The 21,322-nt window shown below is 16.9% G+C and overlaps 8 protein-coding genes across 8 annotated transcripts; 3 read left to right on the forward strand and 5 right to left on the reverse strand.

The window, feature by feature from the left end:
* Positions 1-37: 37 nt before the first annotated feature.
* PRELSG_1346400 (adenylyl cyclase alpha, putative) lies at positions 38-5,163 on the forward strand (the record flags this gene model as incomplete). Its single annotated transcript, XM_028679007.1, has 22 exons — positions 38-157; positions 410-466; positions 580-618; positions 834-1,033; positions 1,203-1,353; positions 1,440-1,481; positions 1,591-1,689; positions 1,756-1,814; positions 1,901-1,958; positions 2,036-2,176; positions 2,273-2,351; positions 2,451-2,575; positions 2,671-2,762; positions 2,859-2,945; positions 3,181-3,257; positions 3,450-3,601; positions 3,686-3,919; positions 3,993-4,247; positions 4,380-4,466; positions 4,540-4,605; positions 4,683-4,754; positions 4,900-5,163. 22 exons carry the CDS (start codon positions 38-40, stop codon positions 5,161-5,163), a joined length of 2,556 nt encoding a protein of 851 aa, XP_028536096.1.
* Positions 5,164-5,400: 237 nt separating this feature from the next.
* On the reverse strand, positions 5,401-7,080 carry RRP5 (rRNA biogenesis protein RRP5, putative; the record flags this gene model as incomplete). The annotated part of the gene is made up of 1 exon (XM_028679008.1): positions 5,401-7,080. The coding sequence occupies one exon, from the start codon at positions 7,078-7,080 to the stop codon at positions 5,401-5,403; it is 1,680 nt and encodes a 559-aa protein (XP_028536097.1).
* Positions 7,081-8,823: 1,743 nt separating this feature from the next.
* On the reverse strand, positions 8,824-9,375 carry PRELSG_1346600 (mitochondrial ribosomal protein L16 precursor, putative; the record flags this gene model as incomplete). The annotated part of the gene is made up of 1 exon (XM_028679009.1): positions 8,824-9,375. The coding sequence occupies one exon, from the start codon at positions 9,373-9,375 to the stop codon at positions 8,824-8,826; it is 552 nt and encodes a 183-aa protein (XP_028536098.1).
* A 1,332-nt stretch (positions 9,376-10,707) lies between these two features.
* On the reverse strand, positions 10,708-11,307 carry SOAP (secreted ookinete adhesive protein, putative; the record flags this gene model as incomplete). Its single annotated transcript, XM_028679010.1, has 1 exon — positions 10,708-11,307. The coding sequence occupies one exon, from the start codon at positions 11,305-11,307 to the stop codon at positions 10,708-10,710; it is 600 nt and encodes a 199-aa protein (XP_028536099.1).
* A 1,886-nt stretch (positions 11,308-13,193) lies between these two features.
* On the reverse strand, positions 13,194-13,618 carry PRELSG_1346800 (conserved Plasmodium protein, unknown function; the record flags this gene model as incomplete). Its single annotated transcript, XM_028679011.1, has 2 exons — positions 13,194-13,289; positions 13,376-13,618. 2 exons carry the CDS (start codon positions 13,616-13,618, stop codon positions 13,194-13,196), a joined length of 339 nt encoding a protein of 112 aa, XP_028536100.1.
* A 2,216-nt stretch (positions 13,619-15,834) lies between these two features.
* PRELSG_1346900 (cytochrome c, putative) lies at positions 15,835-16,453 on the forward strand (the record flags this gene model as incomplete). Its single annotated transcript, XM_028679013.1, has 2 exons — positions 15,835-15,943; positions 16,209-16,453. 2 exons carry the CDS (start codon positions 15,835-15,837, stop codon positions 16,451-16,453), a joined length of 354 nt encoding a protein of 117 aa, XP_028536101.1.
* A 2,209-nt stretch (positions 16,454-18,662) lies between these two features.
* RPB4 (DNA-directed RNA polymerase II subunit RPB4, putative) lies at positions 18,663-19,289 on the reverse strand (the record flags this gene model as incomplete). The annotated part of the gene is made up of 2 exons (XM_028679014.1): positions 18,663-18,744; positions 18,865-19,289. 2 exons carry the CDS (start codon positions 19,287-19,289, stop codon positions 18,663-18,665), a joined length of 507 nt encoding a protein of 168 aa, XP_028536102.1.
* Positions 19,290-20,125: 836 nt separating this feature from the next.
* Positions 20,126-21,022, forward strand: CPPED1 (serine/threonine protein phosphatase CPPED1, putative; the record flags this gene model as incomplete). Its single annotated transcript, XM_028679015.1, has 1 exon — positions 20,126-21,022. The coding sequence occupies one exon, from the start codon at positions 20,126-20,128 to the stop codon at positions 21,020-21,022; it is 897 nt and encodes a 298-aa protein (XP_028536103.1).
* Positions 21,023-21,322: the final 300 nt, after the last annotated feature.

The following is a 21,322-nucleotide window of genomic DNA, read 5'->3' on the forward strand; positions in this document are numbered from 1 at the left end:
ATTTTAAAATTAAGAATGAATAATAAAATTTAGGAAAATGATTCCTGATTTAAAACAAATTTATGCTAAGGAAATTTTTCAAAATGAAAAGTTAAAAAATTTTTTTTTTAAATATAGATCTAAATCAAAGGTCTTGTATTCTTTTACATCTGATAATGTAAAAATAAACAATATAAAAAAAATTTAATATATAAATAAAAAATTAAATAAGACATAATTTTAAGAGATGTAAATTTAGGAAAGTATATAATTTTATATTAAAATTAATTTTATCCTGATTTAAACTTAGGAATTTTAAAATAATTGCTTATGTACATATACATACTCTTTTTGAATATTATTTAAAACTGTAAAATTTTTTTTTATATAAGATAATTCTGTTTTAATTATTAAAATTATATTTTTATAGGAAACTATACTGGAAGAAAAAAAGCATAGAAATAATTTATATATTTTTAAATATAGCGTACATAAAGAATAAAGAAAAATTAACTATTTATATTAAATTAGAAGAAAAATTTAAAACATCTATAGATATAAGTTACTTTCTCCTTTTTCTTTTTTTTTTTCTTAATATAGAGCATATACTTTAAAATATTAAAAAATAAATTTTATAAAGTTTCCACTTTTCTTTACTTATTTTTTGTTATTTTTAGTAAAGATTTTTTATATATATTCTTAAATAAAGTTATAATACAAAAAAAAAAAAAAAAAAAAAAAAAGACAGTTATATTTGTTTATATTTCAATGCATTTCATTACATAGTTCTTAATTTTTTAAATTATATATATAAATATATATATATATTTGTGCATACTAATTTTTTTTACTAGAAATATGATGTAATTTCAGATTTTTTTATTATGATACTAATTTGTTGTTGCTTCATTGAAGTAACAATTAACATCTTAATGGGCACAAATTATTTTTTTTATTTTATGTTTTTTGATATACTATCATTAATTTTATTGTTTTTTGATCTCTCTATTTATGAAAAGTATTTATTTGATTTTTTTTGCTTTTCTATAAAAAGGTAAAGCCTAATAAAAATAAATTTGTTATTTCATATTATTATTTAAGACAGTTATTTTTCTTTCTATATCTTAAAAATTTCCTTAGTATTTAATTTATAATTTTTTATGATTCTAAAAACTATACGAAATTCCTAATAAATCTTTCATTTATCAATTTGTTGTTCTTAGTATATATGGAATAAAAGAAATTGATGAAGAAGAAATATTTTACTTAGTACATTTACTAAAAGTTTTACGTGTTGTAAAAATATATCGATTAATTATTCATTTTATTAAAAAACTTACTAAAGACAAATATAAACATAGAAATAAGTGGAATGTAATAAAATTTTTTAATAATCACAAAAAATATATATAAATAAATTTTTATTTGGAAACTTTTTTTTTTTTTTTTTTTTTTTTTAGTTTGAAAAAGTTGAAAGTATGCAAAATATAAAGAATATAAAGGTATATTATAAAAGCATGCAATATTATATAGAATTAAAAATAAATAAAAATATTTATAGAATATAATTGCATTTATATATATATATATTTTTTTTTTTATTTATTTCAGAAAAGTTTAAAATTTACAAATAAAATGCATTTAGCATTAATAAAAAGATATTTCATGTCTTTATTATTTATTATGCTATCTTATATATTCATAGAAATGGTAAAATGTTTTTTTCTTTTTTTTTTCATAATAATATATCTCTAATTAATTTTATTTTTATATCAGATTTCAGTTTCAAAGGAAAAAAAAAACTCAATGAGTTATTTCATTTATAATTTAGATCTGTTAATAAAAAGGAAAATAAATTAACAATCATATACCTATATCTATCTATCTATATATATTAATTTTATATGAATACAATTTTTAGAATTATCTATGATGAATACTATGAAAATGAATTCTTGAAAGCTCTATATTTTTATAGCGTATGAAAAAAGATTAAATATGTACATATATATATATATATATATATATATATATATATATATATATATTATTATAGGAAATTCAAAAAAAAAAAAGAGATGTAGAATATTTAATAAGTTTTAGATCAAAAAGAAAATTAAAAAATTTTATTAACAAAAAAGAAATTAATTTGAAAGAAAAAAATTTTATTCTATGGGATTTTACAAATCTGTCTGATGTAATAAGATAAAATATATATATATATATATATATCTTAAAAAAAAGAAATAGAATAATTAAAATATATAAATATATGCAGAATGATTTAATTAAGTTTTTAAATATGAATGATTCAAATCAAAACCAAAGTAATGAAGAATATATTATTTTAGATAACACAATTAAAGATATAAGTATAAAAAAAAAAAATGAAATAAATATAAGAAAAATTAATTTCTATTTTTTATTGATATTAAAAAATATATAATTCATTTTATTTTATTTTTTAAAAGACGAATTAAGATATTATGAAATGAAAGTCTATAACACTAAAGATTATACGTTTTATATAAATATTAAAAAAATTATAGAAAATAAGATAAAAAAAATAATAATTTTTAAAATATTTGTTATAATAGTATAATTTAAAAAAAATTAAAATAAATAAAATAAGATAAATTTTATTTTATTTTTAATTTTTTTTTTTTTTTCTATAATCTTCATACTATTCAGTTTTCTCTTATTATTCTATTTTACTTCACATGTGAATTGAATATTTTACTATTCCCCATTGAAAGCATATTAAAAAAATTAAAACTTATGAAGTATGCAATATATATAAAAGAAGTATATTATTTTTTAAATATTATTTGAACTAAAGTTTAATGTATCTATATGTTATTTTTTTTTTTCTTTTGTAGAGCTAATCCAATATTAGCACTTGAAATGCAAGAAGAACTGTTAAATCATGAGTTGCAACATATATTAAGAAACTCAAAACTAAAAAGGTAAACATTAAAATACATTTTATTTTATTTTACTTTTATAATTTAGTTCATATAATATATAAAAATATTATATTTCTTATACTTAAATAAAAAAAAGCAAGTATTTATATTCCTTTAGTATTAAATTTTTTGAGATAACAAGAAAAAAAGACAATAATAAATTCTAATTATTTTTATATATGTACTTATATACCATTTACTTTTTTTTTGTTTTTTTTCAAAAAAACAATTTTAGAAGAAGCATAAAAGAGAATTATGAGATTTTAAAAATGGAAGAAAATTTAATGAAATTAGGTACATTAATGTTATTAGGTATTAACATTTAAATTTAGATATAATATTTTTTTATTTTTACATGTTTTGTTTATTTCTAAAAATATTTTTATACATTGTTACTAGTTGCAATTTCATGTTAATAAAAAGAAGGAATAAAACAAACATATATATAATTAAAATAGTTATTTTATTTTTTTTTTTCTTTTTTGCAAAAATATTCTTTTTAAGGTTTTGGAGAAGCAGGAGCAAAAATTATTTCTAAAAATATTAATGAACAAGAAAATGTGAATCTATTAATAAATGGAGAAATAGTTTATTCAGTTTTTGCGTTTTGTGATATAAGAAACTTTACTGAAATCACAGAAATATTAAAAGAAAAGGTTATTATTATTTTTTTTCTTTTTAATAAAAGATTCTTTTGTTTCATTTTAAAATTATTCATTATATATATATTATTTACATAGATTATGATATTTATTAATTTAATTGCTGAAATTATTCATGAATGTTGTGATTTTTATGGGGGTTCAATAAATAAAAATATAGGAGATGCATTTTTATTAGTATGGAAATGTAAGAAAAATAAATTTTATAACTCAGAAAATAGTCATAGAGAATTTTCAGAAAAAGAAAATGTAAATAGAATCTGTGATTTAGCTTTTTTTTCTACAATACAAACATTAATTAAGCTTCAGCAGGTAAAGAATAATATTTCAAATTCTCAAAAATTATAGTATATATATATATAATTAATTTTTTTAATTAATTAAGTCAGAAAAAATAAATATATTTTTGAAAAATGAAAAAATTGATGATTTAGTTAATAAAAATATTTTAGAGCTAAGTTTTGGTTTACATTTTGGTTGGGCTGTTGAAGGAGCTATTGGAAGTAGTTATAAAATTGATTTATCATATCTGTCAGAAAATGTAAATATAGCTAGTAGATTACAAGATATTTCAAAAATATATAGAAATAATATTGTTATATCAGGGGATTTTTATGATAATATGTCAAATAATTTTAAAGTTAGTAATTCTTTTATTTCATAAAACAAAGTTCTATTATATATATATATATATATATATATATATATATATATATATATATATATATATATAATAAATACATATATAATTTATTTTTCCTATATAATAAAGAAATCTTTGAGAAGAATTGATAGAGCTAAATTAAAAGGATGCAAAAATCCTTTAAATTTATATACTTTTGATTTATTCTTAAATAAAGTTAAAATAAAATTGAATAAAAAAATAAAAAAAAAAAAAAAAAGTAAAAATAATAACATATATTATGTTTTAGATTAAGAAGAGAATAAATGTGGACACATTTGATAATACCTTAAATTTTGATATAAAAATGCTAAAGGTAATAAAATTTTATAAAAGTAACTTTATTTTTGTATATCAAAATTTAAAAATTTCACTAAAATCAAATTATTTCAGATATTAGATGATATTAAAAAAAAAACAGATAGAAGAAAAAGAAAAAAGGAAGTATTAAATCTTAATTATAATGTAATTCCAATAAAAAAACTTTTTTTTTTTTTTTTTTTTTTGTTTTAAAACAACATTTCATATGCTTAAGTAATATTCTAAACATAAGATATATGAAACAGTAATTTTTTTATTTTATTTTATATAAATATTTCCACATTTTTAGCTTTATGAAGAATATGTAAAAAATAAAGATATAAAATTAATAAAAGTTGATTTTCCCAATGATTATTTAAATTTATTTAATGATGCATTAGAATTATATTTAAATGGTAATTGGCATGAATCAAAAAAAAATTTAGAAAATTTAAAAAAGAATTATTCTTTTGAAGACAATATTGTAAATCAATTGTTGAACTTTATGGAGCTGACAAATTTTACTACACCTCATGATTGGTGCGGATACAGGACATTTTTACAAAAATCATAATTATAAATTTTATTTAAAATTTAATAAAAATATTTCATATTTAAAAATGAAAGTTTAATTATATATATATATATATATATATATATATATATATATATATATATATATATATATATAAGTAATATATCTAAAAAAATATATGTTAAAAATGAATTTATGAAAATATTTAAAAAAAAAAGAAAAAAAAAAATTAATCAAATAATAATGATAATAATATATATTTATATGTGTATATTTTCAACTAATTGCATTTAAGCTTTCTACGTAATCGTATGCTTTCTGTTGAACAACTTTTTGATTATGCAAGTTTCCATGATTTTTTTCAAATAAAAGCCATTTAGTAAAAATCATTTTCATTATTCTTGGTTTAAATTTAATTGATATAAATCTTTCAAATATATTTCTAATAAATTCGATATCATTAATATTTAATTTAATTTTTTCTTTTTTTTCATTTTTTGTTAATGAATTTATATGAATATCTAAATATGTGAACCAAATATCTGATCTTTTGGGATATTCATGAATTAATTTTTCAAAGTATGTCTTTCCTCTTTCTTTATTAGAATATTTATATTCAAAACGTGCAGCATTTATAATCATATTCAAGTGCTTTCTTTTTTCCAAAGAATGCAATGATTTTAATAAAATAGCATGAGCATACTCCTCATCCTTAAATGTATTATGTAAAATTTCTAAATAACAAGACCATATTTTTTTAGAATATTTAAATTTTTTGATAGCTTCTTCGCATATTTCTTTTAATTGAATTAATTTATTATTTTTTTTTAAGATATTAATCATATGCAAATAAATGAATTTTTCATTATTACATAATAATGCTCTTTTAAATACATCATATAATTTATCTCCATATGAGCATTCCATGTTTAAATAACATAAATAAATGTTCAATTTCTCTTCTACTTCTTGTATATCTATAGTCTTTAAAGCTCTTTCAGCTACTTTTCTTGCTTCATTTAAATTATTTTTTTGTAGATAATATGCTATATAACTTATCCATATTGCGCTATTATTTTTTTTTGACATTAATAATTTCTCGTAATCAAAAGGGGTAACAATATTATTATTATCTATATTAATATTATTAGAACTATTATTATTTATTTTTTTTTTCTTTTTTTCCTTATTATATATATTATTTTCAAATGGCTCATTCCATTTTTCATATGTTTCTTCATTATTCTTTAATTTTTTTAAAGATTTTTCATTAATATCATTTGGATACTCTTTCAGTTTTTTTACCTTATCACTATCTCTTTCTTTTTTTATTTCTGCATATAAACTTAAATAATTTTCCTTATTAAGATCTTTTGTAATAGACATTCCTTCAATTTTTTTTTTTTTTATGAATTTATAATTTTCACTATTCATTTCTTTGTTTTTATTTATTTCATTATTCGCGATTTCTTTTTCTTCATCTACTTCATTTGATGAGTGAATTTTTTTTTTAATAACATTTTTCTTTTCATTGTTGTTTATATCATATTTTTTTTTTCTCTCAACATTTGCATTTATTTCCTTATTTTTATTACTATTATTATAATTTTTAATTTTAATTACATTTTTCTCTTTATTGTTGTAATCTTTTACTCGACTACCACTGTTACAATCTTTTTTTGTTCTCTTTGTTACTATGTTTCCCTTTTCAATTTTTTTTTTTTTTTTACTTATTTCTTTATCCTTAGTATTATTTTTTTTTTTTTCCAACTTTACTTTTTTTTCTTTTTTTTTTTTTCCCTCTGTGATTTTATATTTTGAATTATTTTTTTCTAATCCACATTTTATCTCTTTTTTTTTTTGGAGTTTTACCAAGCTTATATCATTTAACTTAATATCGTTATATTTATTTATTTTATTCTTATATAAACCTAATTTTTTTTTTTTTATATCCATCTTTCTATTTTTAAATGCAATGAAGTTTTAGCAAATTTATATGAAGATATATCATTATTATAGGGTTTTTTTTTATTTAAATTTTTTTTTTCTTTTATAATATATTGATGATTAAATATAAAATTAAAAAAAAAAAAAAAAGTTTTTATAAAGCAGAAATAACATATGATTTTAAATGAATCACAGACTAAAATATAGTTTAAAAAAAAAAAAAAAATAAAATTATATTAAAATATTTATAATTCCATTTTTAATTTATATTATTCTGTATTATTTATTTTATTTTATTTTTTTTTTTTATAAAAATTTTTACAAAATAACAAGAAAAATAAAAGTTATTATTTCTTGTATTTTAACTTTGTTTTATCTTTTTTAACTCTTTAAAATATAGTACAATATTTTAATAAATATTTTTTGCTACTTTTTATTTCTTTTTCTTTATTTTTCGTAGAAAAATGAAGAATAATTTTTTTTTTGATTTGCCTTATTTTAAAATAAAAATATTTATGGTTTTTTTCTATTTATAAATATAGATTGGATATGAATATATTTGATTGTAACATTTATATAGTATCATAAATATTTCATACAATGCACAAACGTTGCTCTGACTGGAATTTTTTCTTTGAAAACATATTTCGTCATATAATATTTTTATAGATATAATAACATATTTAAGTTAGGATTACACGGTTTTTTTTTTTAATTTTTTTAAGTTTCATATAAATATATATGAAAATTATAAATTTATGTAAACATTTAAAAAGTACTCTTAAAAAAATGAAAAAAAAATATATATATACATATCTGTACGATTATTACATAAGTTAATGTTTTACTAAAAAAAAATACTTCTAAATAAATCAAATTTTGTTTCATATTATTTAGAAAAAGAATCTTCCTACAGAAAAATTATTGCATAATATTCATTTTATACTAGTTCCTGTTTTTTTAAAATACAACTTTTTCTATGAACAATAATTTATACATATGCGATTTTATTTTTAAAAGAAATATTTGTGTTATAATAGCATTTCCAAAAATCCTTATTAGTTTTTTTAAGATAAAATTCCATTTATTTTCAAAAAAATACAGGAATACAAAAATAAAAATAAAAACAAAATCTTATCTTTTGAGGTTATTTACATCAACTCTTAATAATAGTACATGTTTATTTTATTTTACTTTTAAATTATTTATGATTTGCATACAATTTAAATAAATCAAATAAAAATACTTTTCATAAATAAAAAAAGAAAAGGAATTAATACATTTTTTTAATTATTAATCAGGCAGCTTTTTCTCTCTTTTTTTTTTTTTTTTATATCATCCTTAATATATATATCTATAAAAAATGATTAATACACGATTAGCATTGTTATCATGTTGCTTATTTATTATATAAATTAAGTTTTAATATATATAATTTAAATTTCATCTTATCTTTAATACTATTATTTCAATATTCCTCAATTGTAATTTTCCAAAAAAATTATTTCTGTTACATTACATATCAATTAAATATATTCAAAACTTGAAGTGAAGTATTAGTTTGTCTGTTATTTTTTTTTTCTTTATTTACGTTTTTTCTATATTTCTTCATATATTTAATGTAAATTTTTAATTACCTAAGAATTATCTTCACATTTTATTTATTTTACTAGTAACATATTGACCTTTTATTTTATTGCCAATAATGATAATAATAATAATAATAATATTTTTACTTATCTTTTTAATATGCTATGTAGTTTTTTCAATATTTTTTTGAAATAACTTTGATTTATAATCATTGAATTGTTTTAATTGATCATTGAGAACCTTTTTTTGAGAAATATATTTTATATTATTCACTCGAAATAAATTATTTTGTGTTCTAAATACACAAGGAATTGCAACTTTAGCTGCTGCTTTTTTTAAAACTTTATAAACTGGATCATCAAAGCCTAATGTATTAAATGGACTAATAGTAGGAATATGAAATATAGTTTTTCCAGAAGGTACTCTAGCAACAAAATGATCAATTAGTCCTTTTCCTTGTCCCATTTTGGTTCCATCTGGTTTTTTTGTTACACTATAAGTAGCATGAACATCAACAATGTACTCTTTTTTCTTTCCTAAATATTTACGTATTATTTGTCTCATTTCTACTAATTTCTCTCCTTTTATTCTTTTTGGACAAGCACATATCAATGATTTCCCAATTTTAATATCAGGAGAATTTAATGGAATTATTCTCCCTTTTGGTGCCTTTAATCGAACAGGCAAGGGACTTTTATAAATTATAGGTGGCATATTTTATTAGTAAAATATAAAAATATATATATATATATATATATATATATATATATATATATATATATATATATATATATATATATATTTTTTCAAATATCAATGTAAAAATATTCAGTAATTTAAATAGTACACATATATAGATAAAAAAAAATATGTTTTATTATATATAAATTTTTTAAGAGTAAAAATTTTTTTTTTAAATATTAGTTTTTTATTTCCTTTTTTTCAGTTAAACAATAAGTAATATATTCAATATTTTTTTTATTCTTCATTGTTTTTATTGCAATACTTTCTCAAATGATACCTAATTTTTTAAACATTTTACATCTTCAAAATTAATGATACATATTGTTTTAAAATACAAAAAAAAAAGAAAAAAAAATTAGTAATAAAGTTAATCTTTTTTTTTTTTTACTAAAACACACAAAACTTTAAAATTAAATTTTTATAAAATTAATTTAAAAAATTTAATTTTTAATAATATATGTTTTTTTTATAATTTAATAATAAATATTTATATACTATTTATGTTAATATTATTTTGTTTTTTTTAATAAATTATTAATTTTAAGATGACATCAATAATTTTGAAAATATTCATATATAAAAAAAAAACATTAACTTTTCTTTTTTCTTATTTTACATAATTATGTGCAGCTAAGGAAAATATTGCAAACTTCTAAATATAAAAAAAATCTTTTAAGCTTTGTAAAAAAAACAAAAATATATATAAATGTTTTATAAACTTTTCTTATATATATGATAGAAACATAAATTGTTTAAAATAAAAGCTCTTTTAAATAATTATGATTAATCTCTTTTTTTTTTTTTTTAAATAGAAATATATTGAAAATTAAAATAAAGAAAATGTTTATGGACATAATTAGACTATTCATTTACAAACAAGTAAGAATTTTAAAAGAAAATATTTTCTTTTTATGTAATTTTATAAATAGCTCTATTTTTTTTCTATTGTGAATAATAAATTTTCATTGAAGCATTTAAATTTTCCTAATAATTTTCTATTGAATATGTTTATTTTTCTATTTTTAAATTTCGATATTACTATATAAAATTTTTTTTGTGCAAATGAATTAAAATGGACATAGATACAAATAAAGATTATATTTTTGACAAAAAAGAATAAGCATTATTTATATAATATTTAATTGCTAAAAATAAAGTAAAAGACAAAAAAATTAAACAAAAATTTAAATACTAAAAAGTTGATGATGGATTTTTCTTAAGTAAAAATGTATTCTTATAAAATATTTTAAAAATATTCACCTTTTTTTCTTCTTCATATTTTTTTTTTATAATATATTTAAATTAACAAAAACAAGAACAGCTGCATTCCTCAGTTTGAACACCCGTGCTACTATGACATGAAGAAAAGCATTCTGTTGCACCATCCCCTGAATTTGGATCTGTTTCAGGATTTGTTTCTGGTTCTGTTTCTGGTTCTGTTTCTGGTTCTGTTTCTGGTCCTGTTTCTGGTTCTGTTTCTGGTCCTGTTTCTGGTTCTGTTTCTGGTTCTGTTTCTGGTTCTGTTTCTGGTTCTGTTTCTGGTCCTGTTCCTGAGTTATCATTTTTAATAGGCAAATCCTTACATGTTCTTGAACGAGCAGATTTTTTTGGCATATTTCTACTTTTTCTCTTAATGTTTCCTAAGCTAGCATTTCTATATTTCATTGAAAAACCTGTTTTGTTTTTACAGCTACATTCACATTCACAAAAGTTTTCTGGTAGGCATTTTATACATTCCTTTTTTGTTTTTTTTGGTGAAAAAATTTCCACAGCTGAAAAATTTTTTACATTAGATTGATCATGAGGACGTGCAATTGAACTTTTTGTTGAGACATTTCTTACTCCTTTACTATAGGCAAATGCGCAAAAGAGAGGAACAAAAATAATTAAAATTTTTTTCATTTTTATTGATATATATTAAAATATGTTATGTAAAAAAAAAAATTAAATATAAAAAAAATTATTTCATATAGAATAAAAAGTTATTATATCTTAAGGAAGAAAATAAATAATTTAGTTAATAGATAGAATTTAAATTCTACTACATTATAAATGAAACAAAAAAAAAAAGAAAGTAAAAGGTAAAAATTAAAAATGAAATAAGAAAGTTGAAAACAAAAAAAGTTAAAAAAAAAAATAAAAATTTAAATAAAAATAAAATTTAAAATGAAAATAAATTTATGAGAGAGAAAGACAATGGAAAATCCAGCATTTTCATAGATCTTTTCAGCAAATTGTTTTTTTGCTTTTAAAAAGCTTTTTTTTTTTTTTTTTGAAAAAAGCTGTTTTTTTTTTTTTGAAAATAGCTTTTTTTTTTTTAAAAGCTCATTATTTTTTTTTTTTAAATAAAAAAAATTTATATCACCGTAAATATTAAATATCTTATATCTTTTTTTTATAAGTGTTTAAATAAAATATCTTAAAAATGATAAATATAAGAGTATTTTTTTATGTTTACGGATACATATGGAACCAGAAATAAAGTTTTATAAATGTATATAGGCATAAGCAAAAAATTTGAAGATTGTTAGCAGAGCTGGCTTTTCCATGAACTCTTATAAAGAAAAAGGTGTTTACAAATAAAAAATGCTAGTACTATAATACACATAAGAGTTTTATTATCTCATAATTTTTTTTAGGGATTGCTAGCTAAATTAAAAATTATTATTATGTAATATTGATAATATATAGCATACTAATTAATACATTAATATTCATTCTCCTAAAATATTTCCAAAAAATGCATAGATTTTTTCATTACTATGATACATCATTTTTAAAACTTTAATTCTTAAAAAAAAAATTTTAATCGTCTAATATTTTGAAAATATTCAACAATAAATATAAATTACAAAATATTATTCCTGTTCTTTTTATAAAAATAATGATAAACGATGATGAGAATAATAATGAAAAACTCATAAAAATGCCAATAGAGTAAAAAGAAATGATTTTCATATAAATACTTCTTTTGCTTTATGTTATAAAAAATTTTCTAATATATTAATTTTTAATTATAACATTTTAATAAATTTTTAATTCTATACATTAAAAAAAAAAGGAATCTTAAATTAGCTGTTTTATTTTGTTAATTTTATTAGTAATTTCTTTTAATATATAATTATGTATTATATGGGTTATAAAATAAATTTAATGTATTACAAAACTATTAACGAATAAATAATTTTTAGTGTATCTAAAAATTTTTTTTTTGATGAAAGTTCAAAGTAATCTTAAAAAAGAATTTTTGTGTAATTTATATTTAAAGTTAAAATTTGTCTTTAAAAAATCCTTTTTATTTTTAATTAAATTTAATGAAATTTATAACTTGTGCTTGTGTATATATATATATAACATTGTGTCTTTTAATAAATATATAGTAAAAAATAAAAAAAATAATAATAATAAATATTCTCATAATTATTCATCATAGAAAGGAGAAAAAAATATTAATAATGTATATTACAAATATTATTTTCCTAATTTATTGATGAAATATATTGGAAACAACAAAATATTGAACTTTTTTGCATTATATATATTTATATAAAATTTTCTTTAATATAGTTAACTATAAAAATATATTATTTAAAAAATAGTATCAATTTTTCAGATTATTTTTTCGTTTTTCGTACCATTTGTTCATTTATTATAAAAATGCATGTTATTTATACTATATATATTTTCTTTAATTTCATTCTATTTAATCTTTTTCTATTTTGATTTGTTAATACTTTTACAAGATTTTTTTTTTTTTTATAATATATTTATTTGTACTTTTTATTGTTTTAGCAACAACACAAAAATGTTTTTCCTTTTGCTTTTTTTATTACAGGATCCATATATTCAATAGTATAATTTTTCAACAGAAAATGTGGATGATACTAAAAAAAAAAAAAAAAGGTTTTTATTTATACGTATTTTATTAAATTATATTATATATATATGAATAAAAGTTTATTTTATATACCTTTGGTGCTGAAAATAAGTTTTTATGAAAACTTGAATTAAATAAATTTTTCGTAAACTTTTTTTTAGATTCATTTGATATTAATATTCTTGTATTTTTGTTGGTGAAATTGTCTTGGTTTTCTTCAATTAATTCATTTGTGTTTTTTGTGTCATTATTATCATTTTTCTCTACACATTTTACAGTAACTGTTTCATTTAATTTTTCAATCGTTTCAACTTTTTTCTCTAAATTATTTTCCATTTTTCCTATTTTTTTTTTAATGTATAATTTTATAATATATATGGTTAATATATATTTATTTTTTCTACAAATATTTCTATGATATTACTAATTTAATTACATTAATAAAATTAATTTATTTTTTCATTAGAAAAAAAAGAAAATAAGAAAAACATAAAAATTTTTATTTGTACCTAGAATTATAAAACTAAAAATGATGTAAATACTTTAATTACAGCTATCAGTATTGCAAATATTTAATTATATAATTAAAATGATTATTATTTTTTACAGTATTTTTATGTGCATATCAAAATTAAAAAAAGACATATGTACAATTTTTTAATCTTTTTATATTTTGAGCTATTTTTTAAAAATGATTAAAAAAAAAAAAATTGAAAATAATTAAGATGAATTTTTTGTATTGCCATATATTTGATAGCATTAAAATATTTAAAATATTAAAGAAAAGAAATTAAAATAAAAAAAAAGAAAAAAATAGGTTATTTTTGTTATAGAAAATTAATTATAATATATGAAATATTATAGATCTTGCTATATTTGGTGAGGTATATTTAAATGTGTAAATGAAATTTTACACAATATATTTTTGGATGGATAGAAATTTAAAAAAAAAATTTTGTATAAAATTGTATTATTATAAAGATTTTTCACTAAAAATAATTCCATTATATTTATGTACCTTTTTTAAAAATATTTTTCATTTGTTTCTTATAGATGTAAAAATACATATGAAGTTTTTGTGAGTTCACTACTTACAGTAAATAAACTTATGTTTTTTTTTTTTTTTTAAATGAGAATCAGTAGTATTATTTTAAAATAATTTGTTCATAAAAATGAAAATACATATATGGTAAAATTTAATAATAAAATCTTCATTGGAAAAATATTTTCTTTTTTAATACTTTTAGAAAGTCGTTTTACACAACATAGAAAAAAAAAAAAATGAAAACAGTGAAGATAAAATGTGAAATGACAAAATTTTAATTTTTACTTTTTACCCTTTTATAAATATTACCAAATACTCTTAACATATGGAATTTTTTATTATATATTTATGCACGTAATATATGTTAAGAAAAATTATTTTTTTAATTTTTTGTTCTAATATTATTAAAAAGTTTCCATAAATAGGAAAATATTTCATTGTTATATTTATATTTCATTATTTTCCTCTTTTTCTCTTTAGTATTTTTTAATTATAAAATATTAAAATTAATTAATTTTGAAGACTAGCATTTTTAATTTCATTTTTACAATTCTACTTTTTTTTCTATCAAAAAATAAAATAAAATATTTAAATGTTTTTTTTTATATAGTAAGGTTAGAAATTAAAAAATAATTTTTTTTGTATTATGTTGTATTTTTTGGATGTTGAATAATAAAATAATTTCATGAATTCAAAGAATAAATATTTTCATATGAGTTAAAAAATTCATTTTTTCTTTGTTTTCTTTATTTTTTTTTCAATTTACCCTATTATTAATTCATCATATTATAATAAATAATATATAAATATTCATATTATTTCTTTTATCAATGGAAAGAAAATTTTACTTATAAAGAAATATTTTATTTTTTCCTAATAGATTAATACATACATAGTATATTATAGAAAAATAAAATGAACCAAAACCATTACATTAAAAAAAATAACATTTAAATTAAATGATAAAATTTAAAATGCCACGAAAGCTTCACTTGATTTATTTTTATAAAATTTTAAATTGAATCTTTAAAATTTTTTTTTCTTTTCAGAATAAAAGCTTTTTATTTAGTTTATTTAAAAAAAAAAAAATAATAATTTTAAAAATAATATTAAAACTAAGTTAAATTTTCAACTTTATACTTTTCACATTATTTCTATAAATAAAAAAAAAAAAAAAATGATTAATATAATCTAAAATAGATATCAGAAATTGTAAAATTAAAAAAATTTAACTTAATATGAATTTTATTTATTAAATAAATTAAATTTTTAACTCAATCATATATTTAAAATTCTTTTAATATAATAAATAATTTTTTGCTGTTAATCAATAAAATACGTCTTTATTTTATTTTAATCTATATTTGTAGTAATTATATTTGTGAACTTTTTTCAAATTATATTTTATTTTAATTTAATTTATAATTAAAATTAGTATTATTTTTTATATAAAAATATAGTTGTGAAATAAAAAAAGAAATTTAATATTTCTTATTTTAAAAAAATAATGTCGGAAATAAGAAGTGAACCACAAATTGAAGTTCCTGCTGGCGATTATAAAAAAGGAGCAAAAATTTTTAAAGCAAAATGTGCTCAATGCCATACAATAAATAAAGGTATATAAAAAGCATTATATATATATGTATATTTCTCAAAAAATGTAGATATTAATTGTTTCCATATTTAAATTCAAATGTTATTCGTTTTTTTTTTTTTTTTCTTTCTTCCTTTTTTTGTAATAATAAATATTTTTTCTTAAAGTTATATGAAAACTATCTATTTCTTATACATATAATTTTGTTATTTTTTTACATGTATAAGAATGCACATATGTGAACTTATATATATATAATTTTTTTTTTTTTTTTTTGTGTTTAAAAGGTGGAGCTGTTAAACAAGGCCCTAATCTACATGGATTTTATGGTCGAAAATCTGGAGAATCCGATTTTCCCTTTTCCGATGCTAATAAAAATTCAGGCATTATTTGGTCTGATAAACATTTATTTGAATATTTACTTAACCCTAAATTATACATTCCAGGAACGAAGATGGTTTTTGCAGGCATAAAAAAGGAAAAAGAAAGAGCAGACTTAGTTGAATATCTCAAGAAGGCATCATCAGAATAAAATAAAATACACATAATAACAAAGTATGTAGAAAAGAAAAAAAGGAACTTTTCATTTTAATATTTTTTTTTTTTATTTCTTTTCCTTTTTTATTTTATGATATAATACAAAAATAATTACATATAAAAATTTAACAATTAATGAAATAGACATAAGAAAAAAAAAAAAGATACATATGCAATATTATTTTAATATATTTTTAAATATCATTTAAAACGTAAAAAAATCTTTAATGTATTCCGTTTAATGTCTTATCGAAAAATTTAAAAAAAAATATCTCTTCAAATTCTTTTCAAATAATAAAGAAACTAACATAAAAAAAAAAAAAAAAAAATTTTTTTTTCTGTAAATATATATTTTTTACTAATTAAAAAAAATATATGTACATATGAAATATATATATCAAACAGACACTTTATAAAAAAAATCATTTTTATTGAAATTTAATTTTTTTTTTAATGTATAATTTTAAAATTATTTGTTTTTTTTAACAAATATATTTTATATATATTTAATTTTAACCACTCATATTTGATAAAATTTAATTATTACAAACATTTTTTACTTGTCTTGAATAGTAGAGGAATATATATTTTAATAAAAAAAAGAATATCATTTGATATATAAGAATATAAAATTCAATTGTAATAAAGTGAAATACATGAAATTCAAATATATTTTTTCAATTTTTTCTTTATTTCTATAAATTCTGTATATTTAAGGTAATCTTATATAGTTTAATTTTAATTAAATATTTAAAACAAAAATGTTTTATAAAACTTTTATATTACTATTCATATAATGTAAACAATTAATTTTTTAAAATTAAGATTATTATATTTCAAAAATTTATTAGTATATCTTCTAACTACTAATAAAGTAAAATTTATTATTTATAATAAAATTAAAAAATTGTCTACGTAGAAATATTATTTAAAATAAAATTCTATTAAGATTAACTTTTTTATATATCAAAGTGTTAGTATACCAGTGATTATTTAATGTAGTTATTAAGGTTATTTGAAAAAAGAAAAAGTAATAAATTTTTAAATTCTATTATTTATTTGTTTGCTTTTAAAAAAAAAATAAATAAAAGTAAAAAAAAAAAAAATCTTACCTTTAATATATAAACAATTCAAATATATTATGTACTTTACATTTCTTTGTTATATCACTACTTTTTTTTAACAATCACAATATATTTTTATTTTGTATATATATATCATCTTTATATTTTTATTTCTTTACTTATGAAATAACATCTTATGTATTTCTGTATTTTTTATTAAAAAAAATCATTAAAAATATTTTAAAATACAGTATCTTTAACTAAAATAAATATTATTTCCTTTTGTTATATATAATTTATCATATATATAAATCCTAAAGTGATATTAAAAAATAAGGTAATAACAATATAGGAAACAATAAAAAGTATATGTATTTTCTTAAAAAAAATTTATATATATATATATATATAGTATAATAATTTTTCTAAAGATACAGTTTTTTTCTCTAATAAGATGAGTAATAATCTATTTTGAATAGTTATTAGTATAGATATATCAAAAACATTTTAAAAATTTATATATGATAGTTAAAAAAAAATAATAGTATGTTCTTGTAATGAAAATAATCAAATTTAAAATGGTTTTAAGAAATAAGTAAAATATTATACGTAACTATATAGTAATAATAATAAAGAAAAATATGATAATTTTTCAAAAAAAATGTAATTATTTTGAGAAATTTGATGTGACACCTATATAGTATTATTTTTGAAATATTTTTTATATTTTTCTATGAATATATAGCAGTGATATATACAAGATGAATTATTGATAAAATATATGCGCAAAAATATTTAACTGATATAATAAATTTAAAAATAAGAATTCATAGAGATATTTACTTTACTTATCCAATGGAGATGAATATATAATGTTTCTATTTGCTACTATAATATATGTTTGTCTATTAGTACTATTATCTTACTAATTTAAAACTTTAACAAGATTTATTTATTCAAATTAATCCAATACATAGTATCTTTATTTAAATAATATCATTACGAAATAAATTTAATAAAATCGAACTATATTAAGTTTAACATGTTAAAATGCATATAATAAAGTGTAATTTAAACTTCCTATTATATTTTTTTATTATCTTATAAAATGTGTATCTCTGGTATTTTAATGTTATGAATTTATTGCTCATTTTGAATTGAATTTGTAATATGCACATTTCTTAATAATTTTAAAATATGTTCAATTTTGTTTTCTTCACATCTATAAGAAAAAAAAAATATATATATATTATTCTTATGTGTATAATTGTGTCTACTAAAATATAAATTATGTATATGCTCATATAAAACATATTAAAAGTAAAATTTTTATAAAAACTACTTTTTTTCTCCATAGTTCAAAATAACATAGAGATCAACAAATTTTTCACAATTAATATCCACAATTTGAATTTTTTCTTTTTTATCAAAATTATAAATACCTATTTCTTTAATAAAATTAACAATTTTATCAGAAATACTACTAAGTACTTCACTAGAATTATCATAATTTTTTATATTTAATTCTCTTGGAATTATATGTGGACACGTATCAATAATATATTTTTGAATACTTTTGTACAAAATTTTGTCAGAAATCAATTTCATAAAATATTTTTCATAAATATCTCTAAATACATCATCTTTTTTTAAGCAAAAGTTATTATATAAATGTTTATCTATATTTTTAGCATATTCTAATTCCTTTTTTATTACTATGAAAGTTTCAAATTTCGTTATAAGCTCATCTTTTCCTAAAACTTTCATTTTGCTCATAAAAAGATTTAAAAAAAAAAAAAGGAATCTTAATTTTTTTAAAAAATAATCTCTTTCTCTAATTAAAATGGTCGTGCTAGAAAAAAAAAAAAAAGCAACAGAAAAAAACATTTTACTTTTAAATTTACACTTCTTAATTTACTTTACCTTGCTTCCATATTTATTTTTTTTTTATTTTCTCTTATTTTTTTCTTTTTGTATATTTTTTCCCATGAATTTATGAGATAAATATTGAACTTAATGGCTTTTATATTTATTATTTTTAATTTTTTTTTTTGAATTACAAAGAAAAAAATTTTTTTTTTAAATGTGGTTTACATATAGAACAGAATATTTATAAAAAATAAAGTGAACTTTCTTTTATAATAATCTTTTAATTATTTTAAATTAAAAAAAAAAAAAAAACGTAACATTCAATGTTTATGTGTAATCTAAAATTTGCTTTAATAAGTTTTTTCTTTTATTTCAAAATTAATTTTCATTTTTAAAATAAAAAATAACTTCAACATTTTATAGAAGTAACACTTTTTTTTATTATCTATCTTATAGTAAATTTATTTTATATATTAACCTATATTTTTATTTTTGTTTATAAATATTTTATTACTAAGTGAATTTTAAATATCTTGATAAAATTGAGGTCTGGAATTAAAATTATATATTTTGAATAATAGAGAAAATTTTTTTTTTTTTTTTGAAGGAAAATTTATGACGATCTATAAGAAAATATATTTTCTTTTTTCATTTTCTAATTTTTGTTTATTTATATATTAATCTCATATATATATACGTATACATATTTCTCATTTTTGTGTATATGAAAGAAAATGGTTTTAATAAAAGTACAAAACAATAAAGCAAAAAATACTAATGAAAATTCTTTTTTTCCATTTTATTTTATTTTATATGGTGATATACAATATGGGATGATAAGATCAAATAAAGGATGGTATGAAGAAAGAGCTTTATTAAAAAAAGCAATAGAAAAAACAAACAAATTAAAACCGCCATTTGTAATAGCAATGGGTGATTTAGCTAATGCATATCCTTCTAATAAAGAACAGAATGAGCAGTTTAATGATCTTAAAGAAGATTTTAAACTTTTAGACAAATCAATTGATTTATATGTATTTTGCGGAAATCATGATGTTGGTAATTCACCAACTTGTGAAACTGTTAAAGGATTTGAAGATGTATGGGGAGATTGTTATTATGATTTTATTTATAATAATTGCGGTTTCATAATTTTGAATTCACCCGTTTTATATGACCATGCCAATGTTGAAAGTTTAAGAGATAATCAATTAAAATGGCTAGAAGGAACATTAAATAAAATGCAATCATTAAATGTAAAGTATAAATTTATTTTCATGCATCATCCACTTATGTACAATAACATAGATGAAGATGAAAACATTGGTTTAATTTATATTGATAAAATCCGATTGTATACAGATAAAAGCCATTTTCATATAAAAAAAGAAACAAGATTAATTATATATGAGTTAATGAAAAAATATAACGTTAGTCATATTTTCTGTGCTCATTTGCATTTTAATAAAGAAGATAAAATTGATTCAAATATAAAACAAATAGTCACTTCTGCTGTTGGTATGCAAGTAAGAAATGAAAAATCAGGAATTCTTATCGTTCAAGTTAACGAAAAAAATGTTGATTATAAATACTATCCTTTTGATTATGTTCCAAACGCAATATTTATTTGATGAAATATTTAAAATTTATATATTTATTTTTTTTTTTTTTGTACTTTTCTATAGCATAAACAAATTTTTAATACAATACAAATATATTTTTGTTTTTTCACTTTTATTTCACATTTTAATTTTATATATATTTATTATCAAATAAATAAATATATATATATACGTATGCATATAGATAATTAAGTTTCTGATTTTTTTAAAAAATATACATATTATTATATTCTATTTAACATATGAAATTCATTTTAAATAAAATTTATCAAAAATTAATTGTATTTTTAAGGAAAAAATTTATATATG

Source organism: Plasmodium relictum (genome assembly GCF_900005765.1).
Source record: "Plasmodium relictum strain SGS1 genome assembly, chromosome: 13".
NCBI lineage: Eukaryota > Apicomplexa > Aconoidasida > Haemosporida > Plasmodiidae > Plasmodium > Plasmodium relictum.